General features: G+C 45.9%; 1 protein-coding gene across 10 annotated transcripts in view; it reads right to left on the reverse strand.

The window, feature by feature from the left end:
- DNM2 (dynamin 2) overlaps nt 1-26,776 on the reverse strand; it is a 72,144-nt gene that overhangs the window by 28,433 nt on the left and 16,935 nt on the right. For 5 of the 10 annotated variants that reach the window (XM_029052876.2, XM_029052878.2, XM_029052874.2 and 2 more), the window contains exons 2-12: nt 21,724-21,797; nt 13,287-13,436; nt 11,930-12,133; nt 10,797-10,895; nt 10,360-10,520; nt 9,464-9,606; nt 7,898-8,033; nt 6,684-6,751; nt 3,945-4,083; nt 3,149-3,235; nt 2,646-2,716 (exon numbers count right to left, since the gene is read on the reverse strand). In XM_029052876.2, the coding sequence (XP_028908709.1) occupies nt 2,646-2,716; nt 3,149-3,235; nt 3,945-4,083; nt 6,684-6,751; nt 7,898-8,033; nt 9,464-9,606; nt 10,360-10,520; nt 10,797-10,895; nt 11,930-12,133; nt 13,287-13,436; nt 21,724-21,797 (1,332 nt within the window). Of the gene's footprint in view, nt 1-2,645; nt 2,717-3,148; nt 3,236-3,944; nt 4,084-5,734; nt 5,874-6,683; nt 6,752-7,897; nt 8,034-9,463; nt 9,607-10,359; nt 10,521-10,796; nt 10,896-11,929; nt 12,134-13,286; nt 13,437-21,723; nt 21,798-26,776 lie in introns of all 10 variants that reach the window. The other 5 variants (XM_029052877.2, XM_029052875.2, XM_029052873.2 and 2 more) reach the window with 1 other exon arrangement.

Below are 26,776 nucleotides of genomic sequence, written 5' to 3' on the forward strand. Positions count from 1 at the left end.
TCTAGGGGTAGGCTCCACTTACCTCAGCCAGGGGACTAAAGTGTCAAGTTAAAAGGCAGAGAAGTCTTCCAACTTCACGTTTGAATCCAATCCAGAGGGCAGACCAGTTCAACCCCACACATTGTTCTTTCTTATGTGACGGTTCTCTGTTGCGGTTTGCAAAGGCTGAGACTAATTTGACTAGTCTCACTCAAATCAATGACATTTACTGAACGCTTACTGTGCGCAAAGCACTGTACTAAGCGCTGGGAAAGTACAATATAATAGAGTTAGGTGGTAGATGCGATCGCTGCCCACAGGGAGCTGTGCCACACGGTTACCTAATACTTTTGGATAATTCTCATTACAGGGATGACGATCAGATGTTGGTAGTGAGCGAGTAACTGGCCGTCTTTGGAGCAGAGAGGAAATTCCTATACCCCAATCTGTAAGGCCGAGAAATCACCCCAGTGGGTAAAAGAAGTGACCATTAATTAGGGGTCTTTGATTAATGGTCAATCAGGAGGCTAATAATAATGGCACTGATTAAGCACTTACTGTGTGCCAGGCCCTGTACTGAGCACTGGGGTAGATTCAAGCTAATCAGGTTGGACACAGTCCATGTCCCCTCGTGGGGCTCACAGTCTTACTCCCCATTTTACAGATGAGGTAGCTGAGGCACAGAAGAGTTAAGTGACTTGCCCAAAGTCACACAGCAGACAAGCAGCAGAGCCAGGATTAGAACCAAGGTCCTTTCGAGTCCCAGGCCCACAGGACAAGTTAAAAATCATAGTATTTTACTCCATCCTCATTTTGAAAATGAAAGTCTGGGTCCCACCAACCCTCAACCATTCTCACCCTGGGGCTTATAGCAGCATCAATTTTTTTTTTGGTGGTGCTTTTTTTTTTTTAAATGGTATGTTAAACATTTGTGCCAGGCACTGTACTAAGCCCTGGGATACACAGATGTTGGACGCAGTTCATATCCCACATGGGGCTCACAGCTTTAATCCCCCTTTTACAGATGAGGTAACTGAGGCCCAGAGAAGTGAATTGACTTGACCAAGGTCACACAACAGACAAGTGGCAGAGCTGGGATTAGAACACAGGTCCTCTGACTCCCAGGCCCGGGCTCGTTCCACTAGGCCATGTTGCTTCTCCCCTGCGTCATGCTACAGGCCTTAAAGGAGTAAGTCATGCTGCAGACTTTCAAGTAACCCACAATCACAAAAGGTGCCCGAGCCTGCGTCTTGACACGCCTCAAAAAAACTGGTGACGTACACCGAGGACTCCCAATTCATACATACACCAATCTTTGTTCACAGCACTGAAACATCATTCCAGGCAGATACCCACCCTGTCACAAGCTGCTCAGTATAGTAACAGCTGGGGTTATTGGGAGGAGGTTCAAGGATTCCAGAGGAAAGAGTGAGGTGGTCAAAGGAAAAACAGGAGAGATTGTGAGAAGGAGGAACTGTGAATGAAGTGTGAAAAGCAGAAACATAAAAGTGAGGTAAACAGAAGCAAATAAGAGGGGAAGGAGAGCGGTAACAACTGTCAGACCATTTGTTTTCATTCAGACACACAGTCAACAAGGAAAAGGGAGCTGGGTTGAACCCCAGAGCAAAAGTCTGTTGATAGGGTTTGTCTGACACTGGCCCAGAGATGGGCAGCTGGGACTGCATACTGTGCTTTTCTAGGGTCTTGCTCCCTCCAGGAGAAACAGAGTCAGTCTGTCTCTCGCTCTCTCTCTCACACTCATTCACTCACTCCTGACCTGGCAAAAACCTACAGCAGCCTATTGCCTCCTCCTTCCATAAGTCTCCCACAGGATGAAATGAAGACTCACTTCAAGGGTTTCAGTTCTTTTGTAATGCAGTGGCACCAGTTTCAATCAAATAATTGGTTCAGCCTGATCCCCGGACCAATTCATGGGAATGGTCAACCCCTCCAACCAAACCAAACTCTGGCAAATTTTACACAACAAGAGGAAAAAAAAAAGTGATAAGAGCTCTTTATGTTTACATTGGAAAAAAACTCAGGGGACATAAGAGGCGGTGCCCAGAACCAGCCTTATATTTGGTGGGGAGGGGTGTCCAGTACACTATGGGCCATTAATTATTTCCTACACGTGCAACTCTGACTACATATGGCCAAGTAGGAGTTGTCTGGGAACAGATTATTCTCCCTACCAGTCGGGGGCACCGACACCACTAGAATAAATCGGGGAAAAGGAAGGGAGATGGAGAAGGAGACATAAAATTTTTCACAATAAAAATTCACAAGCCGAAGCAACCGAGCTCAACGTTAACCTTACGGTCCCTCGTCACCGCCATGGAAATCCTCCGGGCCTCAGATCATTCAGGGTTTGCCTCCAGAGTGACCATTTCCAAGGGGAAGGGCGTCGTGGGATTGTCAGTGCCACACTCTGTAACTTGGCAGGAGCCGACTGCCATCCAAACTGGGAGCCGCCCCGATGGAAGTCGGACCACTCGGCCCGTAGCCCACCCAGGGAAACCCTAATGCCATCCTGGCTTCTTGGAGTCAGCCCAGCACACCCGGGTTCACTACCTGGATGGCCCCTTTGGGCACTTCCGCCTATTGGACCGAAACGAGCAAACGGCTGCTCTCCCCGAGCCTGCTAGACACACACACGGGATACATACTTAGCAAATCCAATGAAGTCCTCGTGATTTGTGTTGATGTACGACAGCTCGATGTCAATCAGAAGAAGAATCTGAAAAGGTGTTTGTACATTGGCTGTTATTTCATTTTTTTAAAAAAAGTTGTCACGGGGTGTGTTCACACATCTTTGGATCCCATGGGCTCTGACAAGAACTAGGAGCGCTCTGCGATCCTACCAGCAGAGGGGGCTCCGGAACCATTTTTGCCCCCCATCCGGACATTGGACTGCACCAGCACAGACTGGACAGAGATGGGCCGGGGGGTGGGGAGTGGGGGGAATGGGGGTCTCTCTGCAGGTCATGGTTTCAGTTACCTCTCAAGAGAATAATGGCAATCGTTTGCTTCAATCGGATCTTCCAGTCGATCCCACTGGAGACCAGAACCCAACCACGCGGGGCAGTTTCGGTTTGAGTCGCGTGAAATCTGGGGCGGCTGAGCAGCCTCTTTCCCCTGTGGGAGGGGCCGGGACTCATCAGAAACATACCTGATCCTTTGTTCTTCCTTCTCGTTCCCTGATATAAGTGGTGACAATTCGCTCAGTTTCCTCTCGTAACCTGGGATATGAGCCAAGCTGTGGACCGGGGGAGGAAAATGGCAGGATCAGCTGGCTCCACAAGGCACATTAACCACGCCACTTTATACAAAAGCAAAACAGGCACGGGGGGGGGGGGGGGGAGATTGAAGAAGCCAGAAAGGGCTGGAGAATGCCCCAGTTTTGTCAGCATCAGCATTCGGCGGAGAGACAAAAACGGGGCAGTGGAGAGCAAGAGAATTAGAGAGATTCTTTTGCTGTTTTAGAAAGGCAAAGACGAAAAGGGGCATTCCAAGCTGGTCTTGCAGAAGTGCATCTGCCACAGAATTGGCGCTCATTTCCCCTCCCCATGGTCAGAAACAAAAAGGTCCCAAGTGCTACAGCATGAGCTAAGCAGCAAGGCAAATTAACGTGTGAGAGCAGCACTCCCAAAGCCCTTTGGTGACTTAGGCAGAGGTTATTCCATGAGCCCGTTAGCATTTTTATTTTTATTTTTTTTGAGGGGCGCATTGGTAGAAGGTTACATCTGTGCCATATGACTCCAAAAGGCAGCAGGTTTACCCATTTTATTTTTGAGACTGTTGGAAAGAAAGACCCATCAGTTCCCAATTTTTGGAAAGTTTAAAAAAAAAAAAAGACTTAAAAGTTGCCGAATCCAAGTTAACCTGCCAGGTCCCGTGAGCTGATATTTTCCAGATGTTCAGCAGTATATATTAAACAGATGAAAAAGATATTTGTAACCCATTACCTTTTCAGCACACTTTTTAAAGACTGTGGTCAGCTCTGAGACCACCAGATCAACACACTTCAAACTTGGCTCTCTGAGCTTTACAATCTGCTTTTTCACAATGGCTTCAAAGGCCATGTCAGGGGTGAAGAGACCCGTCCTGCGTCATGCAGAGCACGAAAGGGAGGTAGAAAGATGAAACACCAAAAGGCATTGCAGACCAAACACACAGTGACAAAGACATAAAGAGAAAAGAAAAGGTTAGTAACATGCATGTGAAAAGCCTCAGCATTTGCCCTAAAAAGCTGCTTCGGGGACAAGACCTAAAGGGGGTTTATCTGAAGTTGATTTGGGGTTTTTCCTTTTTTCTTTTCTTTTCTCCCTTTTAAGTAGGTCATAGTTTTTTTTTTGTTGTATGCCCAATGCATTGTGACTATTTGCCTGCCCCGGTCAGAAGTTTTCCAAACCAGGGGGTGGGGGGTAGGGGGTTGGGAGGGGAGGGGAGGGGAGGGGGGTGTTTCCTCAATTCTCAGAAACGAACAGAAAAGTTGGGTTCACTTGGGTACCTGGAATTTTTTGTCAGTTTAGCACACTCTGTAAGAGACTCTTTTCGGCCAGACTGATTCTCATTGAAGGAGCTTGGGAAGCAAATGCAGGGCTTCTCCAAATCGCACAGATCAAGAACACCACAGGCAAGATTTCCTGACTTAGAAAGACAACCCAGGACTCTTAGCATGCACACGCCACTGTGAAAGCATTTAAATTGCTCCGCTAAAGCAGGACACTCTGGGAAGTGGGGATGACAAGGGGTTTCAGCCTGGAATTTCAGGCCCATTGTAATAACTGGGCCAATCAAGGAACAAATGTTAGATGTAATTGACTTCAATTTTTCTTTGTTTATTTAAGCAACAGTTTGTCTTAAAAACCAGTTGCCACTAGTTAATAGCAGGAGATAGTTAATAACTAGTTTGCCAGAGATCAGCCTCTGATAATGCCAGCTTGGAAAGGAATACAACAAAAGCACTCGTTACGCTGTCACTGTACTGAGCTTCACGGCTCCTTATAACACGGCTCACAGAAACCGGTCAATCCTCCAGCGGTTTATTAGTACAGGACGCAGTGCCACATGTCTCCGAATAAAGCCGTGATAAATGGAGACTAAGATGACCACAGCTTTCTAAGAGGCTTGGTTTTCATTCTCCTCTGCTTCCCAGGGTGCAGCAAAGCAGCAGTTTAAATCACAATCAAGGCACATGCTCTGCTAGGTACCAAAATCCTAGGGTAACCTGCCCACCACTCTGGTAAACTCCTGAGACTATCCCTTAAGGCTGTGTTCCTCCCTGGCTACCTCCTTCACTTTGACAAAAGCTCTGGCTGCATATCACCCATGCTCCACCACCCCTATTGTCTGCTTCCTTATTTAAAAGGCCCAATTCCGCCTCATCTTCTGAAGGCCACGAAGGATTGCCACGCTCCAACAAAAAGGTCCAGCATCCTGCTCCCAATTGCCTGCCCTTTTGGGACGCATGAGGGTGGGTAGTGGGGCTGACCTGAGTTACCCTGTTTTCAATCAATCTCAATTGTTTGACTCTTCAGAAAAAGTCAGTCATTTGCTTTTGGGTTTTGTTTTTTTTAATTATTATTTTTAAAAATAACACTCCATTTCCTATTTGGAAGATGAGATCTGGGAAACTTTACCAGTTAGAGTAGGCAGGTTATCACACTGTGATCTTGGTACCGTCCCCCATGGTCCCCCGCAATTCCACAGCATCATTAATAGTGGGCTGGACTTGCTCCAGAGGGTTCAATACCTTACTGGTACACTGCCTAACTGTATTGATTAATTCCTGAATAACCAGGTCGACACATTTCAGACAAGGCTCTTTCAGCTTCACCACTTGCTTTTTCACAATGGCCTCGAATGCCAAGTCTGGGGTGAAGAGCCCCGTCCTAAGCACGTCCAGACATAAGAGCATGGGGTGGGGGGGGGGGGGGAGGGGGAAATAATCAAAAGAAAACAATTTTAAAGGCAACGGTTTGGTTAACTGAAGAAATCGTAGAAATCATACATCAGAGGGGCAGACTCCCACTCCCGCCATTAGGGGAATTCCCAATGCCAATAAGGGTACCAGTTGGGAAACTGAAGACATCACAATTGGAAATGACCCAAGTAATTAGCAGGGACAGATGGAGCCAGGCTTCCTCCAGGGTTAATGCATGGGGGTGGGAGGGAAGAGGCTAGGTTCCCAAGGAATGAAAGCTGGCCAACCCCCTACACTCCCACCCCAAACCCCCCCAACATGGGAACTCCCTTAAGTCTCTTTTCCAGGATTATGTGGTTCAAAGCAGATATTTCTCCAAGGCAAAATGAGACTAACCTCAGTGACAAAAAGGGAAAAAGGGGAGATTGACTTCTGTTGGATCAAGGGCATGAGGAGCTAGAGATGGGACCTCATCGATTTAAACCCTGCCCCCTATGAGAGCCAACTCAAAACAATTCAGAGGGAGTTAAGATGTCAGATGTCAAACTGCTTAAGGGGAACATTCGTCTGGCTCAGAGGACAGCTAGAGGGACAAGGCATCCAATAACCAAGTGCCTGTATGTTCCTGAAAATAAGCTTACAGTGTCCAAAAAGAACAAAAAAAAAAAAATCAGCAGCTTAAGATTCGGAGACTCAATGGACAGGGCTTCTGAAAAATGGTTACGCACTAAAAAGTGGTCATCTTTTTCTACTGCCATATTACTACTTGAGTACTTGCCTTACTCCGTGGATGTTTTTAATTGCATAGCTAATTTCTCGCCTTAAGTCTTTCTCATCAAATTCCATCTAGAACACAAACACAGCAAATATGCATGCAAATTAAACCACAGTACCGTTCAGCAGCAACTGAAAAACTGTCCCACAGATGAAAACAACTTTATATTTCTGCTTTGGAGGGGAAGCGTAAGTACAATCGAAAGGGCCACCTCGGGTTAGAAGGTGGCCCAGGGTTGGTTTCAGGGCCTTTTGGTTTCTCTGGACAAAAAGACAGCCTACCACCCGGCCCACATTCCCCCAAGGGGTTTTAGAAGAGGAGCATTTACTACTGGGTACAACACACTGTCCTAGGCACTCGAGAAGTACAAAACAATCAAGTGTCATATTTCCCTGCCCATGAGGAATTTATTCTCAGAGCAGAGACATATACCTTGGCTCCCCCTTTAAAAAAATAAAAGAAAATAAAGATAAAAAATCCCCCCCACCCCCACACAAAACAAAACTTTGGGAGGGGCAGAAGGAGAGGGAAGGTAATCCCTGGAGGATATTCAGCCCTATAAGGGTGGCACCTCCCCAGCTCAGTTTGCAAAGCAACGGAAAAAAACAGTGCTTGGGTAAGGCAGGCGGGCAGATGCACGTTCCTGTAGGTCATCTGAAGAGGTCTGCGATCGTGAAGCCCGGTAGTCTCGCAGGCTACCACAAGCAGCAAGGAGGGACCCTGGGCCCCCACAACTGGGCACTTCGGGTCGTAAGAAGTTGATAAGGAAAGAAGACCACAAGAAATGCGCTACTGGGTCAGGCCAGTTGTTCATCCAGCCCGGGATACCATCTCCGACCATCCAACAAAGGATGCCTGAAGGAACTGTGGGAAGCTTCTAGAAGTTGGAATCTGAGTACCCTCACTTCAGGATATTGGGCACGCCTTACCTCCCAACAACTCTGATAAAGTGTGCATCAGGAGAGAGCTATTTCTCAACCCTAAATCCTGAAAACTCCAGGCCACTAGGAACAAGCCGCTAGCTCCCCAGGTTCTTTCATAAGCAGACAACTTTGGTAAAAAGCGAATGGGTTCCAGGGGCCTCCACAGGCCAAGAGACAATTGCCCGAGATGACCCAGTCCTCTCTAGTCTGGGAAAGCTTTGGGACCTGATCAACCCTAAATAATTGCTCCTCTGCCGAGGGAAACAAGAGATACATGGTGTAAACTGGCATCACCTTCACAAGCTCAAATGGAAACCGCTCATGGAAGATGCGATTAATTCTTGCACCACCAGAAAGTTCCAGCGTGTCAACCTGATCTCCTGAGCCTTCAATTCGCTTTTCAAAGTCCACAGCAAATTGCTGGACCATCCTAAAAAAAACACAAGACAAAAATCAAAGGCTTCAACCTTTTTTTATGGTATTTGTTAAGCGCTTACTATGTGCCAGGCACTGTACTAAGCGCTGGGGTAGATACAAGTTAATTAGGTTGGACACAGTCCCTGTCCCACACCAGGCTCACAGTCTTACTCCCCATTTTACAGAAGGAGTAACTGAGGCACAGAGAAGTGAAGGGACTTGCCCAAAGTTACACAGATGATTTGCGGAACCGGAATTAGAACCCAGGTCCTCCTGACTTCCATGCCCCTGCTCTATCCACTAGGCCACGCTGCTTCTCTAGGCAGTGGGAAAATGGACCAAGTTTTATCGCCCTAGAGAACAAAACAGGGGTGGGTATTTTCTTGCAGAAAACACCCCAAAAGGTGCACATTAAGTCTGGGCAGTTAGCAAGGTTTTGAAGAGACCGTAGCTACAAGAAAGCCAACGTACAGCATCAAGGCAGTACTGAGCTTCAATGCTCACAGTTCTACTAAGAATCTAAAATGAACGTCGAGATGATGCGAGTGGCCTGACTTGGCCGACACGCCGGCCACCAGTTCACTCAGGGTGACCTGTTCAGGCAGAAAGGCAACATGCCCCTCCTGCCAATGGCCAAGCCCAAGTTTATTTTCCCTCTTTAGAAAGGATTCTTCAAGATAAGAGGCATGTCCTTGGGAGTGATATTTTCTTGGGTTAATCATTACATGGCAATCCACTCCTTTTGGCCAACGATTCATCGCCAGGAAATTTCCTGTACCTGCCTGTTTAGAGACAGAGAGAGATCCAAAATTCCCTCATCTGCATCTATGTGACCAACAAGTAGACAAATGAAATAGCTCCTCAATACTGATGGATGCCAGTGATTGATAGGGAGCTTCTCAGGTCAGCCAGAATCACTTCGGCTACAACCTGTCCAATTAACAATCCCTCCCAACTGAGAGGGGATGTGCGGAGCACAGGACAACACGAGCAGCTCACTGTGGTCCACAGCCCTCAAAGGGCCAAGTCGCGTGAAGACCACCACCACTAATAAACTCCAAGGTAGCTTGATGTTTAAGAACCCTTCGTGGAAAGTCATCTTCAAGTACTCCCCAGAAGCCCGGCCGGAGAGTCAGGTCATTCGCTATTCAGTTGGAACGTGCGGTAGAGGGATGCCCCGTTTCCCCCCGCCACAGTCATCGCTCCTGGCCTGGTGTCCAAGGCAGGAAATGAAAATAATGCCCGGGGCCTTTTAAATGAACCACCTGGATTCTTTTTAGCAAGAAAAAAACAAGAAAAAACCACACACACCAAGCAAGTCAGTTCCCAAGACAAAGGAGGTGTCCAATGCTAAAGAGGTTGAGGGCACAGGTTGGAGGGGAAAAAAAAAAACAAACAAAAAAAAACCCAAACAAAAAACAAAAACAAAAAACCAAAACGTACTGCAGAAGTGCTTTGGTTTTCCGGGTAGGATCGTCAGGGCGGAAATTCTTGTATTCTTCAACTTCCTTCTCCAGGGACAACAGCTGGCTCTGGAGTTTACTGCGCAGAGAGGGCAGAGACTCTCGAATGTGATTGGTCAATTGCTACATTGAAAGAAGTCAGAAGTAGGGTCAGTATAAGTCCCTGGGGCGGGGGGAGAAGGAGGGGAGTCCTTGCTAAATACTATTAACCCTGCATACGGCTTGCCCATTCTTCTCTTGGAGCCAAGCAAAGGGATTTGAGAGCACGTGCAAAACATCTTCGGGAGGAAGACTAGGGAACGTGCTACAATGTCTAGCCTATCTCCGGAACAATTTATGTGCTTGGGAGGTTACCCATGGTGCTAGGTTTCCAAATCCCAAGCAGGCCAAATGCACTTAGATGGGCTAACAAGTCAAGGGTTCACAGCAACTGGATAGCTCCTTGGCAGCCCGCTTTCTCTGCTTTGGCAAAATCTCGCTACTACTCCTTATGATTGCCCTCACTTCAGATGGAGTTTTTCTATTGCACAAGTTACTTTCACGGAAAAAAGTTTCTCTTTCCTCCTGTTATCTGAGGTGCCTGCTGCCACTAACTCAACCTGCCCTGCCGGGCTATACATTCCATTCTCAGAGGCGACATATGGCATGACATGTTTACAGAGGAAGGCATTAACATTCTTCATCCTCTTCAAACACTTGGCTTTTTTGCCTCACTGATTTTTAGAGTGGCTTAACCTAAAAGCACTCAATAACCAGAACCTAATTATATGAGCCAAGGGATATCACTAATATTCCCACCTACCAGACTTCGGGTAAACCATTTCCCACCCAAGCTGGAAGGGAATGGAAAAAGCTCGCCCAGTGACCATTCTATACCTGGTTAAGGGTTTTCTGTAAATGGGGTGTGCCCATACGATCAGCCATGTGCCTGTATGCTGGGTGAGAGAGGAAAAATTTCCTCTCAGCTGCAAGCGCCGCTCGGATATCCTTCTTGCCGTCTATATCCTTCTGGCTCCGATTCACCACTCCAATATAGCCTGCAAGGAGACCACTGGGTTTTATTCTCAAATAGGCGCGCCGGCCATGGGACGTGAAAACTCAAACGCACTCATGCGGTCTTCTAACAACGCTGAGGTGAGAACTACTTTTTAGCGTTAAAATTCACACCGATAGAGATCTTATTCCCCACTCAAGAAATAACAGTTATCTTCTGTGGTTAAAGCCAGGGTTGTTTAGTTGAGTTTGAGTCAAAAGAGTTCTGAATATTTCCCCACTCCTATCTCCCATTCAGATTCCTGACCGAAGATTCATACCTCTTCTTAAAGGCAGCAACTTGTTTTCAAGCACGTCCCTGGCATCTGTGCCTTCATCCATCAGATCAAGCTTGGTGATAACACCAATTGTCCGCAGGCCTGAAAAAGTCAGAGTTAGGAATTTGTTCCTTTTTACTTGGTCCCTCAGAGTGTACACACTTGGTTCACAGAAGAACTGAGATGGGTACAATTTGCTGTAGAACAGATGTTGCAACATTTTACTCCATCAGGTCAGAACCCCTGAGGAGAGGCTTAAACACCATATGGTGGCTAGCCACCCTAATTTTCAGCCTAAAATGTTAAAGTGCAATCAACTTTTTTCAGGGTGAACTTTCCTTTCCTAGGACACTAGCACAATCCTTCATGAATCCCTCAACTAATGTTATTCAATATGGTACCACCATTGCACATTTCAGCCAATCACTTGTGGAATGGCCACCACTCAGCCTCTGACCTAATTGGGTGGGGGGTCGGCAGGAGGGCAAGGAGAGTAACGAACAGAGGAATAAGAGCAACAGCAAGAATTAGTGGGTTAAGTTCTGAATTGGGAGTGGGGGTTAATGGGCTGGAAACACCAGACCACATTTTGGATCATATCGTCAACTATTCCATCCAGTCAACAACTTCTTCAAAGGACAAACCTTTGGCTCAGTTCTCTCTTTTTAAAAATACTACTTGTTAAACACATAAGTTTATTGTGTCCTAAGCTCTGTCCTAATCACTGGGGTAGACACCAGATAATCAGGTTGGACACAGTCCCTGTCCCACATGAGGTTTCCAGTCAAGTAAGAGGGATTGAGAATTAATCTCCATTTTACAGAGGAGAAAAACAGAGGCATAGAGCAGGGAAGTGACTCGCTGAGGTCACACAGCAAAGTGGCAGAGCAGGGATTAAAAGACAAGTCCTCTGACTTCCAGGCGCCTGTGCTCTTTCCGCTAGGCCACCCTGCTTCTCTTGTCTCTTGTGACTTTTCCTCTTGCAACAAACTTTTTTTTTGGGGGGGGGGGGGAGGGAGGAGGAGAGAGAAGTCAAAAGCTCTTCTTCACGTGATGTTTCCTCACTTATCGGAGAGCCTAACAATTAGAACTGACTCTGAGAGAACAAGCATCCAATCTGGGGCTACTTATTTTACCTTGAGGATCAACTTCTTTGGCCAATTTGAGGGCATCGGAATTTGCCAGATCCATGTTTGCTGGAGTGACTGCCAGGATCAAGCTGCTCTCTCTGCCAATGAACTGAAGGATCATTTCCTTGATCTGGTACTCAATATCCTGAGGCTGATCGCCCACTGGTACCTTTGTAATACCCGGAAGGTCAATCAAAGTCAAATTCAGCACTAGAGGAAGAAAAAATTGAAGGAAAGTCAACTTCAAGGGGTGCAAAAATCAAACAGGCATATTTATTGAGCATTTACCATATGCAGAGCACTGTACCAAAAACTTGGAAGAGTACAAGCTAACAGAGTTGGTAAAAATTCCCTGCCCAATCAATGGTATTTATTGACTGCTTACTATGTGCAGAGCACTGTATTAAGTGCTTGGAAGAGTATAAGAGTATGGAAGAGAAATAGCATACATGTTCCCTGTCCAAAACAAGCTTAAAGTCTAGAGGACCATAAAAGACATAGAAAAATCAGCATCAACTCTGCAACTCGAATATCATCCAGGCCTGAATCTACATTTCTCAAATGTGGGCAGGAGATACAGAGAGCAAGATTTAAAGCGTCTCATTTGAGAACTGCCTATTTAGAAGGAAAGACCAATGCCTCAAGATTCCACAGAGTATAAAATCATCAATTTAAGGGCTTTATTTGGGAAATCAATCTGATTTTATATTAGAGGCCCATGGGGTGAACCCTTCCGGTAAGAGTCGGGCAATGAGGGAATCACCCAAAAGTAATTTGCTGTTGGGGTTTTGTGTCATCTTCCAAAATAGCCACACTGCATGTGCCTTTCTAATCCAGATCTGCTGTCGGAGAAGGGGAAAGAGCACCGTACTGTGATTCTAGCCCCAACTGGTCTACCTTGCCATCAGTGGTGAAAGTTTCTGACCAAAACACATCTTAGTATGTTCCACGAGGTGATCAGGACCAGCAAGAATCCTGAAAAAATAGCAGGCTAGTATGGGCCGCTATCAAGGCATGCAACCATCTGGTGTGTTAAGGTACTGTCGCACAGAGTTGACACTCTGCTGCAATCACACTGGCCATAAATGGCCAAAATGCATGTCAAAACCTTTTTGTGGGTGTGTTTTTTTTGCTGTGGTTTTTTTGCACTTTGCTGCAATCCTACTCTTTTGTTGCACTCCATGCCCTGGCAGAAAAAAAAAAAACAAAAAATGACTGACAGGGATAAGGGTGATGTCTATAATAAATTACTCCAAGGTCCATCCATCATTCCCAACAGGAGACTCCCACCATCGATATAGAAAAATAAGACAAGCCATTTTCACGTAACAAGGCAAATTAATTTTTGTTTAGCCTTGCTTACCATGTGGTGAATAGACCCGCAGGTTTATAGGAATGGAGGAAATGCCTTTATTGGTTCCTGTGACCCTGTCTGTCTCTGCTTCGATCTCTTGCCGGACCTCATCAAAATCTGTAAACTTTCTGGATTTACAATGCAAGAACTCTGCATACTCTGAAAGAGAAAAAACACACCATTAAAGGGTTAGGTTCAAACCTGCTTCTACCAAAGACAGAGCACAAGTGATTCATTTCTCATCTTAGCACAACCTGGGGTGGCGAACCAAAAAATAAAAAAAGGCACCCAATTCTCATACCGTTCAAATATGCCAATCCAATTTCAAGAACTCTTACCATATGATGTGTAAACATAAAAAAAATTTGATTAGAAATATCAGAGGGTCTCTTCAGTCCAGTAACCTATCTCTGACAGTGGCACCAACAGATGTCTGGAGGAAAAGTGTGATAGTTGTCTTTCTTGACTTTCGTAGTTACAAATAAACCTTGTAGTCCCCCTAAGTTTTCTCTCTAACAATCCATGGCCAACTCACGGTCAATGAATGTATCTCAATTCTTCTCAAACCTTCAAACATCTCTAACTTTTCTCTAAATCCTTCTTTGAGCCTATTAATGTTTTCCACCTGTACGCCTAAGTTAACAAATTCCACATGCTTGCTCTTCCCCAGTGAAGAACTGTCTCTTATTGGTCTTAGATCTTCTTTATTCACGCTTTAATGGATACCTACTTCTGGATTTGGGGCATATGGTGAGCAACAATGCCAGGTTCACCTTGCCCAAACTTATCATGATTTTGAAGACTAATTACATTCCCTCAGCTTTCATGTTTGCAAAGTGGAGGCTCCTAATCTTTTCAATCTATCTTGGCTCAAAAACTAAACCAGCACTTGTTTTCACTGCGACTGCCCTAACAGGGTGGCCTGTTAGATGCTTGGGTCACAGCCATTCACTGGGTAGAACCACCATGTACTTTCAAACAGGTCTGGTGAACACTAGCAAGGAAAATGCAGGGAAGGAATGGACAAAAACAAACAAGGAAAAAAACCCCATCCTACATGACTCAGAGAGCAAAGAGGCTGGTTCGCCTTCATTTCCCAGAGGCCATTAAGGCATTCTGCGAGGAGTCTGCCTTCTCTGCCATTGGTGGAGAACCACACCCCATTCTGGGCAGACCTAGACAGAGCTTGGCTTTTCTAAGGTATTTCCAAGAGGAAAATCCTCCTCCCTCCCTTTGCTTGCTGACTGCCTGCTCCTCCCAGGTCTGTTCCTGCCAGAAGAAGATTTCCATATGGTGAAATTGGTTGGGTGGAGAGAAACAATAGTTGTGGTAAAATAAGTCAGGGACATTTGGTATGCTAGTTTTCACCCCTTTCCCACCGTTGCAGGCCTTAACCAAGTCACTGCCCCAAAGTCTCTTTTCATCTGTGAGTAGCTTGCAGTTGAATCCTGCTGAATGTCTTCTGACTGTAATGCTGATTAAACAATGGCATTGGCCATTATTTCGCCTTTGAATCTAAGTCAGCTGGGGTGACCAAATTTCTGTGGCGCTAGCAATCAGATCCTGGCCAGCCTCCCTACTCCTCCTGGATGTACTGAATATGAAGGATTGATATTGTTAATTTTAATCTTTGCTTAATGTAAACCAGCAAGGCAGCCCCACAGGCCTCAGGCATTTCCTGAGTCTAACAGACCCTTGTCTCCAACTCTGCACTATGAAGTATTTTTATTAAACCTTCAATGCTCTCTTTATTATTTCCATGACTGGCCAAAGGTTCTTGTTTATCTCTTCCTGCATTAACATCTTATGTAGGACAATAAGCTTTGCAACCCTATTTACGAACAAACAAATGTCGATGCACTTTCAATCCTTAAACTCCTCTAGCTCTTTGCACTGTTGGCCATTAATAATGAAATACGTTGGATCGAGAGTTGGCTAAGCTCGACACAAAGGGATCGCTCATGATCAGGATACACTAATCCTCATCATAACAGACTTCAGCTGTGAAAGGTTACAAATAGACAGAGGTAGCTGCAAGTTCCACTCTGCTCATCAGGGACACTATGACTATCTGTCTCTGTTCCAGTATTTGGCCAAATAAATTTGCACAGATTTCTGTTCAGATAGGGGAAGCAGCATGGCTCAGTGGAAAGAGCCTGGGCTTAGGAGTCAGAGGTCATGGGTTCGACTCCCTGCTCTGCCACTTGTCAGCTTTGTGACTGTGGGCAAGTCACCTAACTTCTCTGTGCCTCAGTTATGTCATCTGTAAAATGGGGTTTAACTGTGAGCCTCATGTGGGACAACCTGATTACGCTGTATCTACCCCAGCGCTTAGAACAGTGCTCTGCACATAGTAAGCGCTTAACAAATACCAACATTATTATTTCTCTATCCAGTACATTTCCCTTGCTCAAAAGGTAAAATGTTCCAACTAAGCCCTCATTTCCTCCTCTCCCTTCTGTGTTGGCCTTGCACTTGGATTTGGACCCTTTATTCAGCCCACCCTCAGCCCCACATCGCATATGTGTATATCTGTAATTTATTTAGATTATTGTCAATCTCCCCTTCTAGACTGTAAGCTCCTTGTGGGCAGGGAACATGTCTACCAACTCTGTTATATTCAACTCCCAAACACTCAAATACCAATGACTGGTTGAAATACTGGTGCTGCACTTATCCTAGGGACTAGAGGGTTTTTTTTTTAAATGGTAGTTGTTACTATGTGTCAGGCACTGTACTAAGCACTGGGGTAAATACAAGCTAATCAGGTTGGACACAGTCCACGTCCCACATGGGGTGCTCAGTCGTAATCCCCATTTTACAGATGAGGTAACTGAGGCACAGAAAAGTGAAGCAACTTGCCCAAGGTCACAGTAGACAAGTGGCAGAACCAGAATTTGAACCCAGCTCCTTCAGACTCCCAGGCTCTTGCTTTATCCATTAGGCCACGCTGCTTCTCTAATTTAGCAGGAGAATCCCAAAGGAAAAACACATTCTACAGACTCGCACCTCCTTTTAAGAGTGCAATCTTTTCAACCAAGTGGAAGAGATCAAGAAGTTAGGATCTTGGTGGAAGAAAAGGAGAAGAAATTAGTTCCACAAATGAAGAGCAGAGGGCAGAGTTCTCTAGCCAGCACACCGCACTAGCAACCCTGAACCAGCGTTGAGACGAGAACAAAACGTATCCCTCACTAGGCTTAATTCTATAAAATAGGAGTCCTGCATAGGCTCAATACTGTTCACAGCCCTCAATTCAATCCATGCAGCAAACTGGTCCGTGGGAAAGGTGATCGGAATTTAAAAAGGTCCATCGTTGCTCTTAGCAATGCCAGTCTCGGGGTGTGTGTGTGCGCGCAGACTCTGAACTCATCCCAGAGATACAGCTTAACTCCTCAGAAGATACTATGCCCAGGTGAGTTTGGGAATGGAGTACAGCAAAGAAGCCAGGACAAGTCTCATGCATTCCTGGAGATCCTAGCTAGTGGGGCAATGACATTCAGCTCCAAATCCATTTGAGAACAAGAATCTATCTCCTCCACCTGTCTTTCTGACCCCATCCCTCCTCAAAACAACGGTCTAGACTGTAAGCTAGTTGCGGCCAGGGAACACGTCTACCAACTCTGTTATACTGTACTCTCCCAAGCACAGCACTGGGCTCCAATGGGCTAAAATAAGTATTTTAGACCCCATCACCAACATAAAATGACAGTGAATAATTACTGCTCGGGGTTGGACAGCTAGCAGCATCTGGCTAAAGATGAGTCAGCCTCATGATGGCAAGAGTTCTTCTTCAGGTGCCATGTGAGCAGCTTTTCAGCCACTGCATGAATAGTTTATGAAAAGCATTGAAATAAGAGAAATCCTCCAAGGGATCACATTTAGCAGGTCGCGATGAAGCGTCTTGCCTTGGACACTTAGGAAAATGGCTCTGCTTGTGATTCGTTTTAGCTGTAGTATGGAGAAAGGAAGTCAGAGGTCAAATTTTCTAGTCATCCATCTTTTCCAACCACCACAGAGAAACCAGGAACTGCTAATGAGTCATTTCCTTGGGGAGCTCATCCGCTCCCATGGCTCCAACTACCCCTCTTTGCGGATGACTTTGCTACCCCCAACTGCTCACTTCCTCTGCAATTTCACACTTCCCCTTGCCTCCAGGACACCTCCATATAGATGTCCCCACTGGCACCTTAAGCTCACTATCTCCAAAGCTGAACTCCTCCCCTTCCCTCCCAAACCCTCACCTCCAACTATCAGAACTGACGAAATTACCACCCTCCACGTCTCTCAAGCTCTCCCCGCCTTGACTCCTCTTTCAACCCCCATATTCAGTGTGTGCCGTCAAATCCTTCCGGCTCTTCTGCCACAACATTTCCTAGATCTGTCACTTCCTCCCTGTCCAGATGGCCATCAAGCTGATCCGGGCACTTGTCATATTTTCGTATGACTACTGCACCAGCCCCCCTCGCTGATCTCCCTGCCTCCTGGCCATACTGGACATCGCTGTCCGGATCATTTTTTCTAAAAAGGTCATCTGCACACGCCTCCGCTCTCCTCAGAAACCTTCAGTGGTTAGCCAATCCTCTCTGCCTAGCACTATTGGCTTTAAAGCACTATCAGCCACCTCCCTCTATGTATCCACTCTTTCCCCCCTCCTCCACCATGTACTATTCCCAACTGTCCATTTCCTTCTCAAGCTATCCTGCTCATTGTGCCCCATTCTCATCTTTCCCACCTCTCACTTCTTGCCCACTGCCTTCTTTCCCTCAGCCTGGAATGTCCCCCTGCCTTCCCCACCTCCTCCACCTGCCCATCTTTAAAGTTCTCCTACATCTCTTCCAGGAGGCCTTCCCAGATTCATTTATTTTCTCTCCTAACTACTTCAAGCATTATGCACTTGTATACCTCACAACCATCCAAAGAATACATATATGTATAATCCTGTATATACCAACTTACAAACCCTACTACTTAAGCACCAATTCACACACATATTCACTTCCTACCTTTAAGTTATTTCAGTGTCTGTCTCCATGAACTAGATCTTAAGCATTTTATTTCCACTGCATACCCAAGTGCGTGGTACAGTACTTTGCACAGAGTAAGCACTCAAATACTGACTGCAAATATGTAGACATAGACAAGAAAAGCCAGGGCGTAGTTGTAGTTTTGTGAACAAATGAAAATTTCAAAATGCCTTTATTCTAATAGATAATAACCTTCAATTACAAATCTTATGCATGTGGGAATTAATATCAAAGAACTTCCAAAATCTTAAGATTTTCCAAATATACCACTGCAAGTACACATAGATTTACCTAGTAAGCAATTCATGACAAAAAAGTGACCATAAAGTCTGCCTAGATCAAGGAGTGGGAAATGATTTATCTAAGTGGTATTTGTTAAGTGCTTCCCATTTGCCAGGTACTGTACTAAGCACTGGGGTAGATAAAAATAATCAGGTCAGACACAGTCCCGGTCCCACGTGGGGTTCACAGTCTTAACCCCCATTTACAGAAGAGGGAACCGAGCCTCAAAAAGTGAAGTGACTTGCACAAGACTACACAACAGACAAGTGGCAAAGCCAGGATTAGAACCCAGGTCCTCTGACTCCTAGACCCATGGCTCTGTCCACTAGGCCAAGCTGCTTCACAGCTTGAGGGTCACTTATCACGTTGTTGAGAGGGAAGTGAGAGTGCAACCACTTCTGCTCATGCTGCTTCCAGGTAGCCAGAAGCCTAAACACTTGGGGGGGGGGGAGAACCTTAGGGGAGAGAGGCTGTCATGTGGGGCTGGAGAATTGCTAACTGCACCTGTGGCTGGCTCAGGGGTAGAGGCTGTCGGCCCACAGCGCGAGAGGTGGAGGCTGTCGGCCCACAGCGCGAGAGGTGGAGGCTGTCGGCCCACAGCGCGAGAGGTGGAGGCTGTCGGCCCACAGCGCGAGAGGTGGAGGCTGTCGGCCCACAGCGCGAGAGGTGGAGGCTGTCGGCCCACAGCGCGAGAGGTGGAGGCTGTCGGCCCACAGCGCGAGAGGTGGAGGCTGTCGGCCCACAGCGCGAGAGGTGGAGGCTGTCGGCCCACAGCGCGAGAGGTGGAGGCTGTCGGCCCACAGCGCGAGAGGTGGAGGCTGTCGGCCCACAGCGCGAGAGGTGGAGGCTGTCGGCCCACAGCGCGAGAGGTGGAGGCTGTCGGCCCACAGCGCGAGAGGTGGAGGCTGTCGGCCCACAGCGCGAGAGGTGGAGGCTGTCGTTGCCATTGTTTTTTCGAGATGTTCTTCCCCTTGACTATTTATTGCCATTGTTCTTGTCTGTCCGTCTCCCCCGATTAGACTGTAAGCCCGTCAAACGGCAGGGACTGTCTCTATCTGTTGCCGACTTGTTCATTCCAAGCGCTTAGTACAATGCTCTGCACATAGTAAGCGCTCAATAAATACTATTGAATGAATGAATGAAAGGCTGTCGGCCCAGAGCGCACTAAATACCCCTACTTTAAAGTTTCCTCAACTGTAAAATTGGAATGCAATACCTGCTCTCCTTCCTACTTAGATGGTAAGCTCCATGACAGGGACTGTGTCCCACCTGATTAACTTCTATCTGCCCCAGTCCTTAGCAGTACTTGACACACAGTAAACACTTAAATGCCATTAAAAAAAATGGAAAGATAAAAATGGCTTTAAGTACTGTAATTTCAACTTTAGATTTCCACTTCACGGTCCTGGAAGAGATCCTCATATCCTACCATATTGATTCCTTCACAAAACTGCTGGTGGCAGGTAAGAGAATTAAGAAAACTTGCCAATGAATAGTATTATCATACTCTCACGCAAAGCTCATACTTTTTCAGACTTTCTTCTTTCACCGGGCCTGACAACCCTCTGGGCAATAGCAGTTTTACTTGGAGGAAAATTGAGGCCCAAAGAAGGGAAATGAGTCAGTGTCTAAACCGGCTCTAACTCCCATCCCAGAATTCCAGCCACTTTCAAAATCCCTCAAGTTTTGGCTCCTTTTAACCACACAGACTGGTGAAGATAGATCCCAAATATTTAGAAATGCTATATTCCACATCAATCAGTGATATTAAGGGCATACTATATGCAGAGCACCGGATCAAACACTTATTAAAACATCTGGAAAAGCTACAAACAGCTAGATCTTACTGTTAGGCTAACCAGTCTCCTTAGGAATCGGATTTTGGATAATTTTACCTTTTTTAAAACCAAATTAATATTGATTGAGAATACAAAGTCACTAAAACTTGCCTGAATGAGACCAGTACAATTCTATTCAAACTAATTATGCTCTAAATAAAGATAATTATGGTAGGGCATTTTTGCTTCTACCATTTGGACTTTGTCCCGTATAGGCAAGCTGCTCATCCAAGTTCTGTACCAACTCAGAAAACTGATTAGCTTCCAGAGTTATTCTCAAATTCAACACTGCCTTCACACAATGCTATTATCATATCCAAATGTCCACTCGGTCATTATATGCTGTAGTTTTCCCCACTATCGACAGCCCATGTTTCGTCTAGTAGATAAATGAAGATTCAGATATGCAAGAAGTCAATACTCGGTACAGACCTAGGTAAGATTAGTTCCTAACCAGAAGCCTTGATGGAAAGGCGCTCAGCTGACCTACAGCATGGAGGTAGAATTTCTGATCAACCCCCCCATTAAGGAAAGCTTGTGCTCTAGAATGCCTGTCAACTGCTATCCCAGGCACGTGGACATCTGTCTCTTTCAACACCACATTCCCTCCAGATAGACAAACTATTCAGAGACCGTTCCCTTCATAGTGGTTTAGCCGCAACGTAGTTAAAAAGCATGCATTATGGAAGAACTCCAGGGGCTTTTTTGGGAATCATTTGAATTTTCACAACAGGAAGTCAGGACACGCCTATTTTTTACGGTGTCTTAAGCACTTACTAAGTGCCAGGCACTGTACTAAGCCCTGGGGAAGATACAGTTCATGGGGCTCTCAGCCTCAGTCCCCATTTTCCAGGTGAGGGAGCTGAGGCACAGAGAAGGGAAGTGACATGCTCAAGGCCCCTTAGCAAACAAGTGGCAGAGTGGCAGTTAGAACCCAGGTCCTCTGACTCCCAGGCTCAAGCTCTTTCCGCTACACCACGCTGCCTGGATGTGACCAAGAACACCACTAACTTTTTGCTAACAGTAAAGAGGGTAGACAATCAAAATGCTTTAGTTTGAAAGGTAGAAATATAGGCAAAGAATAAGCAAATCTAAATGACTGCCACACCTCAAAAAAAGTAAGTTAAAAAAAATCTTATAATACTTTCCCTTCTTGGAGGCATCAGTAATTACTGGGTCAAGAGAGCCTTAGGCATATAGAATAGTAGCTAAACAGAGTTCTTCCTCCTGGAGGTTATCTGGCGCATACCCCTACCCCCCACCAATACACACACCCCCCTCTTTAGTCCCACCCCAATATACCTGTTTTGGAGAAGATGAGCTGAAGGATGAGGGGACGTCTGGTAACGATCCCTGATCCACGAGGAAGGAAATCCCTGTAAGAAGCAAAACAAGAAGTTAATCATACATCCAGTTATTACAAAAGAGTGTGGGGTAGTTTTTCCTTTTAATAGACACTGTACTAAGCGCTGAGGTCTCCCTAGTTAGAGGGGCTGGAGAGTTGACAGAACAGTAATGGAGCCTTCTATCCCAGGGTAACTTGAAATTAGCCTAGTAGTTTCATGTATTTTTTAAGGAAAAACAAAGCAGATAAGTAAAGAATTGTTCTTCATAGCCTGAAGTTAGACTAATGAATAGTCCTCTCGCCAGTAATAACAACAGCAGTATTTGTTAAGCACATACTATTTGCTAAAGACTGTATTAAGCACAGGAGTAGATACAATGCAATCAGAACAGAGACCCTGTCCCACCAGGGGCTCAGCCTAAGGGAGATGGAGAACAGGTGATTTCATCCCCATTTTACAGATGAGGAAACAGAGGCTCAGAAGTGAGGTGACTTGTTCAAAGGTCACCTGGCAAAAATGACATGGCTGGGATTGTCACCTGTCTTCATGGACAGTCTTTCTAACCTTATCTCCATCAAAAGGAGAATGAATATGTTGAGGTGGCAATAATAAGGATCACTTTGATTGAATTCAGACTTAACATATTTATTGCGCACTTACGTGCAGAGCACTGTACTAAACGCTTGAGTACAATGCAACAACACACATTCCCTGCCCACAATGTGTTTACAGTCTAGAGGGGAAGACAGAAACAAAATTACAGGTAAGTATATAAGCGCTATGGGGCTGGAAGCAAGGATGAATAAAGGGAGAAAGTCACGGCGACGCAAATGGGAGTAGAAGAAAAGGAAAAGAGAGCTAGTCTGGGAAGGCCTCTTGGAGGAGATGTGCCTTCAATAAGTCTTTGATGGTGAGGAGAGTAATTGTCAGATAGAAGGAGGGAGGATATTCCAGGCCAGAGGCAGGAGGAAGATGAGAGGTCGGCGGCGAGATAGACGAAATCGAGGTACAGTGAGAAGGTTAGCATTAGAGGAGTGAAGTGTGCGGTCTGGGTTGCAGTAGGAGAGTAGCAGGGAGAGGTAGGAGGGGGTGAGGTGATGGAGAGCTTTAAAGCCAGTGGTGAGAACTTTCTGTTGGATTTGGAGGTGGATGGGCAACCACTGGAGGGTATGAGGAGTGATTTATTTATATTGTCTGTCTGCCCCTCTAGGCTGTAAGCTCATTTTGGGCAGGGAATGTGTCTGTTATGTTGTACAATCCTAAGCACTCAATACAGTGCTTTGCACAGAGTAAGCAGAGTAAGGACTGAGGAATGGGGAAACACGGACTGACGTTTTTGTAGAAATATAATCTGGGCAGCAGAATGAAGTCTGGCCTGGAGTGGGGGGCAGTTGGCAAGGAGTCTGATACTGTAATCAAGACGGAAGAGGAGAAGTGATTGGATTAATGTGGTAACAGTATGGATGGAGAGGAAAGGGCAGATTTTAGCGATACTATGAAGGTCGAACTGACAGGATTTAGTGATGGATGGAATATGCGGGTTGAATGAGAGAGGAGTCAAAGATAACGCCAAGGTTACGGGCTTGAGAGACAGGAAGGATGGTGGTGTCATTCACAGTGATGGGAAAGTCAGGGGGAGGACAGGGTTTGGGTGGGAAGATAAGGAGTTTTATTTTAGACATGAATTCTACCCAGCCCACTATGTCCAGCCAAAGTAAAAATGACAATGGAGTCTCCTGTCATCGCGAATAACAGATGGGCTTCGATCCTGAGACTTCAGCACAGAAAACTGACGACGGAATAGTCTCGTGAAGGTCATAATGGGCAGGGAACATGCCTGCTAATTCTGTCGTACTGTACTCTCCCAAGCACTCCGAACAGTGCTCTGAATATAGTAAGTGCTCAATAAATACCACTGACTGACTGATGTGCACAGTGACCCTCAAACCCTCTTGTCCTAGGGCCACAGAGTGCAGAGTCAGTAGGTGGGCAAGGCTGTAGAATATTTTGGTGGGGGGTATGGGGGAGGCAAAGGAGGGCAAATAGAGAGGAGTCAAAGATGATATCACAGGTGAAAGCTTCTTAGTCAGGGAGGACACGAAGCCTGGAAAGAGGATGAATGTAAAGTCCGTCCGAGATCAAATCATAATAGGTGTTTCACTGCATCCGCCCATTACAATGAACCGACCCACTAAGACCACTTAAGTCAATGTAATAATAAGCACTTACTATGTGCCAAGCTATATACTAGGCGCTGTGGTGGATATAAGCAAATGGGTTGGAGACTGCTCAGATTGAGGATGGGTGGGTGGGTGTGCCAGGGAGGGAGGGGTGGAAAAAATAGATTATTTCCAGTTAAAAGGTCAAGAAATAGATGAACATAAATAGAAAGTATTCCTATACTCTATTTCTCCTCTCCCTAATCTTTAAATGTCTGCCTCCCCCTGTAGACTGTAAGATCCTTATAGGCAGGGATCGCATCTATTAGACCAAGATTAAGATCGCTTCATATCAATAATGCTCCTGGTCAGATTTTTAAACCAAACCTCTAGACTGCAAGCTCATCGAGGACAGGGGATGTATCTATCAACTGTTGTATTGTACTTTTCCAAAAACACTTAGTACACATTAAGCGTTCAATAAATACCACTGACTGATTTCACCCTCGCCACCTAAAGGTCCTGAAAGGTTAGCACGTTGCAACCAGCAAAACCCCAGTTAACACTGGAGAAACTGAGGCTGCTAGCTTCATGTCCATGGGGCAAAGGGCCTGAAGCCTTTAAAAAGAAGAGCTGGGGTCAGAAGGAAGCTGAGAAGCAAGTCATCTCCTGGAGAAGCTGCTGAAGACCACCAGGAATCTGCCCTCAGGAGAAAAAGGCCTGAGGACCATGACCCACTTCACCCTGTTTCATCCCATTGGGGTGAGGGAACAGCTTGTGACTAGCAAGTGTCGGCCTTCTGATGTGCAGAGACTATTTAGCCACCACAAAATCTCCTTTAAGTCACAAAGACCTGGATGCAACACAGAGCTGGTTTCAGATCAAAATCAATCATAATTAGAGAGCCTCCGCCAAACTGATTCTCTTTCCCTCTTCAAAACCTTACTTAAAAATCACCTCCTCCAAGAGGCGTTCCCAGACTGAGCTCCTCTTCCCCCTCTACTCCCTCTGCCATCCCCCCTTTACCTCTCCGCAGCTAAAGCCTCATTTTCCCCTTTTCCCTCTGCTCCTCCACCTCTCCCTTTCCATCCCCACAGCACTGTACTCGTCCGCTCAACTGTATATATTTTCGTTACCCTATTTATTTTGTTAATGAATTGTACATCGCCTCGATTCTATTTAGTTGCCATTGTTTTTACGAGATGTTCTTCCCCTTGAAGCTGTTTAGTGCCATTGTTCTTGTCTGTCCGGTCTCCCCCGATTAGACTGTAAGCCCGTCAAACGGCAGGGACTGTCTCTATCTGTTGCCGACTTGTTCATCCCAAGCGCTTAGTACAGTGCTCTGCACATAGTAAGCGCTCAATAAATACTATTGAATGAATGAATAACATTGTGCTAACTCCCCACCACTGACTTTAAAGCACCTTGCCCGCTCCTACCTCATCCCAGCTGGCACACTTCGCTCCTCAAATGCTAACCTACACTGTACCTCGCTCTGATGTCACGGCCAACCTCTCACCCATGTCCTGCAACGCCCGCCCTCCCTCCTCATATCCGACAGACAATTACTCTCCCCGGCTTCAAAGACTTATTGAAGGTGTGTCTTCTCCAAGAGGCCTTCCCTGATTAAGCCCTCCTTTCCTGTTCTCCCAATCCCTTCTGCATCGCCCTGACTCGCTCCCTTTATTCACCGCCCGCCCCCCAGCCCCTCAGCACTTATGTTCATACCTGTAATTTAGTTATATTAATGTCTGTCTCCCCCTCTAGACTTTAAGCTCATTGTGGGCCAGGAATGTGTCTATTTATTATGTTGTACTCTCTCAAGTGCTTACTACAGTGCTTTGCACACATTAAGCACTCAATATGATTGATTAACTGTACTAAGCGCTTGAGCGAGTACAATAAAATTAGTAGACATGATCTTCAACTTCAACAAGTTTACACTCTGGCAGGGGAGGCAGACATTTAAAAAAGTCACTAAATTGGCAGATAGGAAGAAGGAAAATAGGATAAGTAATTGAATTTGAGCTTAAGTAATGTGGCAGTAACAACCGTGGTATTTGATAAGCATGTACTATGTGCCAAGCACTGGGATAAATACAATACCAACAGATCAGACATAGTCCCTGTACCATAGTCTAAGGGGGGAGGTAAAACATATCCTCTACCAATGAATCAATTTATATACTCATGGCATTTAGGTGCTATGTGCCAGGCATTGTACTAAGCACTGGAGTAGATACAAGCTAATCAGGTTGGATACACTGTATCCCTATTTTACAGATAAGGTAACAAGCACAGAGAAGTTAAATGACTTGCCAAGGTTGCACAGCAAAGTGGCAGACCCTGGATTAGAACCCAGGTCCTTCTGCATTCCCAGGCCCATATTCTAACCTGTAAGCCACTCTACTTCTCTTGAGAGCATACTGTGTACACAGCACTGTACTAAGCATTTGGGAGAGTACAATGCAATATTTTACAAGTGAGGAAACTGAGGCACAAAAACATTAAGTAACTTGCCCAGGGTCCCACAGCAGGCAAGCAGCAGAGCTGGGATTAGAACTCGGGCCACCTGACTCCTAGCCTTGTGCTTTCCACTAAACCACACGGCCTCTCTACTAAACGAAATCAGCCTTCTTTCAGAGACAGTGGCAGTAGAAGCGATTTTTTGGCAGAGCGCAAGTTGGATGGGGGGTGTTGGTCTCAGTACCAAGCTGCTCGGGGTGCTGGGTTGAGGGATGACTGTGAAACCCCAGCCTTCAAAACACAGTGTAGGACATCGCTAAAATAATGGTCATGTGGAACATGGGAGAGAAGGCAGTCTTTACCCAAGGGTCAGGACAGCTGAAT

This window comes from Ornithorhynchus anatinus, chromosome X2 (assembly GCF_004115215.2).
Source record: "Ornithorhynchus anatinus isolate Pmale09 chromosome X2, mOrnAna1.pri.v4, whole genome shotgun sequence".
Taxonomy (NCBI): domain Eukaryota; kingdom Metazoa; phylum Chordata; class Mammalia; order Monotremata; family Ornithorhynchidae; genus Ornithorhynchus; species Ornithorhynchus anatinus.